This window comes from Micromesistius poutassou (genome assembly GCF_964030765.1).
Source record: "Micromesistius poutassou genome assembly, chromosome: 8".
NCBI classification, from domain to species: Eukaryota; Metazoa; Chordata; class Actinopteri; order Gadiformes; family Gadidae; genus Micromesistius; species Micromesistius poutassou.
Window position 1 is genome coordinate 7,839,516 of NC_140278.1, and position 5,793 is coordinate 7,845,308.

The 5,793-nt window shown below is 44.6% G+C and overlaps 1 protein-coding gene across 1 annotated transcript; it reads right to left on the reverse strand.

Moving 5' to 3' along the window:
* Positions 1 to 54: 54 nt before the first annotated feature.
* On the reverse strand, positions 55 to 5,545 carry LOC311351641 (myelin-associated glycoprotein-like; the record flags this gene model as incomplete). The annotated part of the gene is made up of 9 exons (XM_084471819.1): positions 5,442 to 5,545; positions 5,122 to 5,202; positions 3,876 to 4,229; positions 3,484 to 3,777; positions 3,007 to 3,285; positions 1,588 to 1,866; positions 907 to 1,203; positions 442 to 532; positions 55 to 169 (listed from the first exon to the last, which is right to left on the reverse strand). The coding sequence occupies exons 2-9, from the start codon at positions 5,180 to 5,182 to the stop codon at positions 55 to 57; spliced, it is 1,770 nt and encodes a 589-aa protein (XP_084327945.1). The 5' UTR covers positions 5,183 to 5,202; positions 5,442 to 5,545.
* Between the last annotated feature and the right edge of the window lie 248 nt (positions 5,546 to 5,793).

Consider the following 5,793-nt stretch of genomic DNA (forward strand, 5'->3'; position numbering starts at 1 on the left):
ATCAGGGCTGCCATCGGGATCGGGATTGTTGAGGGGGGGGGGGGGACGATCGGATTATTGACGGGGGGGGGGGGAGCTGGCATAATAATTATTATGAGTCAGACTCACCAAGGCAAGTTCAGAAGGGTTCCTGTGGTTTATATCTTCTGAAGGCTGGTCTCTCTTCTTTCTGAAGATACAATGAAACTGTAAGCTCTCCGTACACGTGGTAGCTAGTGGTATACGCAAAAAGTTAGTGGTGTGCTTAGTAATTATGTTAGATAGCTAGTTATCGGCTCATGCATTAGCTACTGGTACACAAGCTAGCGGTGGACGTGTTAGCTATAGGTAGTAGCATTAGCTAGCGACACAGGTGCTGTGCATGTGTGTGTGCACACATGCGGGTGAGCTCAAGGTGGTAACGTGCCACGTGTTCCCGCCACGCTAGTGATGCTATCTTACCTGGAGAGTGTCACATGGAGCAGAGTGCAGAGTAGCATCATCATCACAGAGCCCGCGATCCAGCCAATCAGCAGAGAGATGGTGTGGAAGGCTGCCCAATCAAAGACCAGAATACGATTCATTATCAATATTATTATTACTATAAATAATATGAAGGACAGGCATAGACAAAGACGGGTAGACAATTGGGTGGGGGTCAGCATGAATAGCTAGAGGGATAGATGGATCACTAGATAGATAGATAGGTAGGAATGGAGTGATGGTAGATGGAGGGATAGCTAGATGAAAGGATAGATGGATATAAGGGTGGACAGATGGATAGAGGGATAAATAGTAGATAGGTGAATGAATGCATATGTATAGATGGATGGATGGATAATAAGGGAGGGATGGAGGGATTGAAAGATGAAGGGATGATAGAAGGATGTATAGCTTGACTGATAGATGATGGATGGAAGGAACTACCGGGTTCGATTTGACAGAAAGCCAAGCGTAACTCCAAGCGGTTGTCTCCCACAGAGTTGTTGCTGAGACACATGACAGTGGGCGGGTCTTCGTCTGATTGGAGCAAGCTGATGACACTGATGATTCCCAGGTTGCCTGTTTGAAACTCCCTGATGGGACAGTGTGCAGAGTGATAGGCAGCCTCTCCAGCCAATGTCCAGGTCAGCGATGGCACGGGGTTCCCCTGGCTCTCACAGGAGCAGCGGACCCCAGAGGGAAGCCTCACACAGTGGGAGGAGTTTAGGATCTCAGCCGCAACTAAGAACACACAAGGTTAAAACACATTGCAACATTAAAACACAAGGTAAAAACAACATTAGAACATGCTACAGTGGATGGGTTAAGGTTAGGGTCAGGAGGGAACCTACAGTGGATGGGTTAAGGTAAAGAGGGAACCTACAGTGGATGGGTTAAGGTAAAGAGGGAACCTACAGTGGATGGGTTAGGGTCAGGGGGGAACCTACAGTGGATGGGTTAAGGTTAAGGTCAGGACGGAACCAGTGGATGGGTTAAGGTTAAGGTCAGGAGGGAACCAGTGGATGGGTTAAGGTTAAGGTCAGGAGGGAACCAGTGGATGGGTTAAGGTTAAGGTCAGGAGGGAACCAGTGGTTGGGTTAAGGTTAAGGTCAGGAGGGAACCTACAGAGGACGTCCAGGTGCACGGGGTCCGACTCTTTCTCTCCAAGGTCGTTTCGGGCGAGGCAGTAGTACTGTCCGGTGTGGCGTCGCTCTGCCCGCTCCACCGTGAGGTTGGCCCCGTGGTCTAGGAGAGGGACCCTGACCCCGGGGGCCCCTCCTGAGACCAGATACCAGCTGTAGTTTGAGGAGGGCCTGGCCCGGCATGAGCAGCTCAGCGTGAAGCCCAGTCCTTCCTGCACCATGCCCGGCGACTCCACCCTCAGCTCCACCTCTTTAGGAGGAACTGTGGATAGCCATGGCAACGGGACCCATTCCAATAGGACCCATAGCAATGGGACCCATGGCAACAGGACCCAGAGGAGCAAAAAGTAAAGTCTGAATACAGTGGTAGGCATAAGTTTAGGCACCCATGCTGAAGTTGACTAAAAAGAGGAATAAAAAATCATCTTTTGGAAATTGATCTTAATGCCTTAATTAAACAAATGAGAAAAAATCCAACCTTTAAGGACACCAATTTTCTTTGTGAATGAATAATGTATCATAAATAAATAAATGTTCTCCATTAAAATACAGGGTGCATGAGTATAGACACCCCTATGTTAAATTCCCATAGAGGCAGGCAGATTTTTATTTTTACTATGCATCCTGATGAAGTCACCTAGGCCTTTAGAATTAAAATAGCCCCACATCATCACATACCCTTCACCATACCGAGAGATTGGCATGGTTTTATTTCAGTTAGCCTATTAGCTGGTTTGATTTGCATTGAAAAATGATTAGGCTAACTAACAGCTATCAGGCTAACTGAAAAGAACCATGGCAATCTCTTGGTATGGTGAAGGGTATGTGATGATGTGGGGCTATTTTAATTCCAAAGGCCTAGGTGACTTCATCAGGATGCATAGTATCCTGGATCCATGAAATAACTGGCTTTTAAAAATAAAAATCTGCCTGCCTCTATGGGAATTTAACATAGGGATGTCTATACTTATGCACCTGGTATTTTAATGGAGAACATTTATTTATTTATGATACATTATTCATTCACAAAGCAAATTGGTGTCCTTAAAGGTTGGATTTTTTCTCATTTGTTTAATTAAGGCTTTTCTCCAAAGAAAGATCAAGATCAATTTCCAAAAGATGATTTTTTTATTCCTCTTTTTATTCAACTTTAGCATGGGTACCTAAACTTATGTCTACCACTGTATATTTGATTTCTATATTCTACCACTGTATATATATAAAACTCCACTCTTGACACACTGTTTTCTTTTTTACAATAGGGCTATATATGAAGTAATACTAGCATAAAGTGTGTTTATGCAGCATAAGTATTGATAATGTTTGCGTCAATGTTAAGTTGAAGGCACCCAGGAGCTAGAAACATTCTGCAACCGGGCATGGCTCATGGTGGTGGACTCACAGTGCACGACCATCTGGGTCAAGCTGGTGTTCTTCACTCCGTAAGGGTTCCTCACTTCACAGAAGTACTGAGCGTCTGCAGAGGCCGACACATTGATAGACTGATTGAAATCCAGAGGCCCCTCATTGGGCCCCTGATCTGCTCCTGGGTTCAGTCGGGAGCGGTACCAGGTATAGCAGTCCGCTGGGGGGTTGGCGGAGCCGTTGCAGCTCAGACGCACATAGCTTCCCTCCAGAACCGGGCTGGACGGCCACTCCACCCATACGTTGCCCGGAGGGTCTGAAAGCAATCATTCAAGGTCCATCTTTATTTAACTGGTCTGTGAAGAACAATGCTGTATAGAACCATCCACAACCACATTGGAAATGGACCTGAAGATCACCGCATTGTCTCGCACTACATTGCATATAATGCGACAAAACCAAACTGTGTTACCAGAAGGTCCTAAAATAAACAAAAAGAATAACCTTTACTCACACAAAACATTGATAGTCAAATGTTGCTTAAAGGAGGCGTCGCTTAGTCCTGTGTGGCGCTTGTAGAGGGAGGAGCAGATGATTCTCTGTCCATGGTGGAGCAAGGAAGCATTGAAGGTCAGCACAGAGGTCACAACCTCAACTCCTACTGTCTCCTGGGTGTCTCCAAGGCTTGGTGTCCATGACAACGTGGGCTGGTAAGGACAGAGGATCTGAGCGGAGCAGGACAGCATGACTGTCCTGCCTTCCTCAACCTCCACTTTACCTTTTGGACTTAATACCGGTTTCCACATGTCTGTTAACCACAACCATCAGAAGAATTAGTTAAACCGACAAAACCAGATCAACTGTATGGAGCAAAATGAATATAACATAATTAACCAAAATATGAACCTTTAACATTGACATCAACGCCAGTTGCATAGTTGTTTTTGAGCCTGTTTTCGCATTCAATTCTGAAGAAAAGCTTGGATCGGAACGTGGTGAGGTTGTGGAAGATGGTGGTGCAGTCTTTGTTCCGGAGATTCCCCACCAGCTCTCCCTGGAGGAGGTTGCGATCTCCATCGAGGCTGGAGTCAAACACTAGGGTTCCCCCAAAACCGCTAAACCATTGGGCTTTACATGAATTGTCAAGGTAATAATCCCAGCCAATCCCCATCGTGAATCTGCAGGGGATCCTCACACAGGAACCCGCCAGACCCTTCACACTCTGGGGCAGAAACACGGTCCAGTCCTGGCCTCCAACACCTGGGAAAGTCACATCTTTATTCTACCTCCTCTGCATCAAACCCATCTAGAAGCTAGGAGCAGTGGGCTGCCACAGGGTAGCGCCCGGGAAACAACTCCGGAGGAGGAGTGTTAACTTATGTTTTTTATAGTCCACATGAACACAGAGAGAACATTACAACTCCACACAGAAAGGACCCCCCCCCCCCAACACACACACACACACACACACACACACACACACACACACACACACACACACACACACACGCACACACACACACACACACACACACACACACCTGATGTTAGCAAACATACGTAAACGTAAACTTTACCACACTACACATAAGGACCATACTGAAGTGAAATGAAATTTAAAAATTAAAAAGAAAGTGAAATCATACTTAAATGTAGGGTACCTACATTTATGCATATCCATTGTTCCATGTTCCATTTTAAAAATGTATCGTTCCTGAATCGTATCGTACTCCATGTATCGAGATACGCATCAAATCGTCTTTTATTGGAGAGATGCACACCCCTAACAAATACACTTCTTCTCTAGTCTTTGATAAATCTTTTTGAAGGAAATGCCACATTTACAAGTTAATTCATTTTGTGAAATAATTGTCTACTTTCAACAAGAAATCCATTGCATCATACCCTCTCGAATTGAGCCGTGCCACATCGAATCGAATCAAAATCCTTCTGAATCGAACTGAATCGAATCGTTCCATTTTAAAAATTTATCGTTCCTGAATCATATCGTACCCCATGTATCGAGATACGCATCGAATCGTCTTTTATTGGAGAGATGCACACCCCTAATAAAGATAACTGTTGGGATGTAGGTTGAATACATGACAAGCCAGTTTTGTATAACAGCAGTAACGTCTTATCCATCTCTTACCTTGGAGATGACACCATAGAAGGAGGATAGTAATGAATCTCTCCATGTTCTTGACAGTCATAACAGAATCTTCTTTCAGTTCTGCATTGATTCATGTAAGGTACAAAGGTAAAAACTTAACAGTTCCACTGGTTCTGTACTAGCTTTTGATCTTCATGTTGCCATTTTGTCAAACATATATGAACAACACTTTCTAACAATACAGCCAAACATGTAATTCCTTAGCAAAGAAAACAAGGTGTTCAAAATACATGAAAAAAACGTGTTGTTATTCCATTTGCCCACCTTAATCTAAAGATGAATGCTCCACATGTATTTACCTGAATGAGTATAGGAGATATTTCGCAGTGTGGTCAGCTGTGGTCTGGCAGAGCTGTCATCGCTAACGGTTATATGGTCAGACCAGCCTGTCTTACTGTCTTCCTCTGACCAAGGCTTACATAGATGGACACATCTGTCGTTGACATTTAGGACTTTTACTTTAAGGGTCAGTAACATTGGGCCATGTTAGTTTCATCATACAGGATTTCCTTCACGCTGTATGAAAGAGGAAGTTAGCACATCTGAAGCAAGATGGTACCAAGGATTAAAGCCTTTACTGGGGAGGCTGGTGGTTAGGGCCAAAAGTTCCTGGATTTGAATCTCAGTCTAACCTACAAAAGGGGTAGGAGA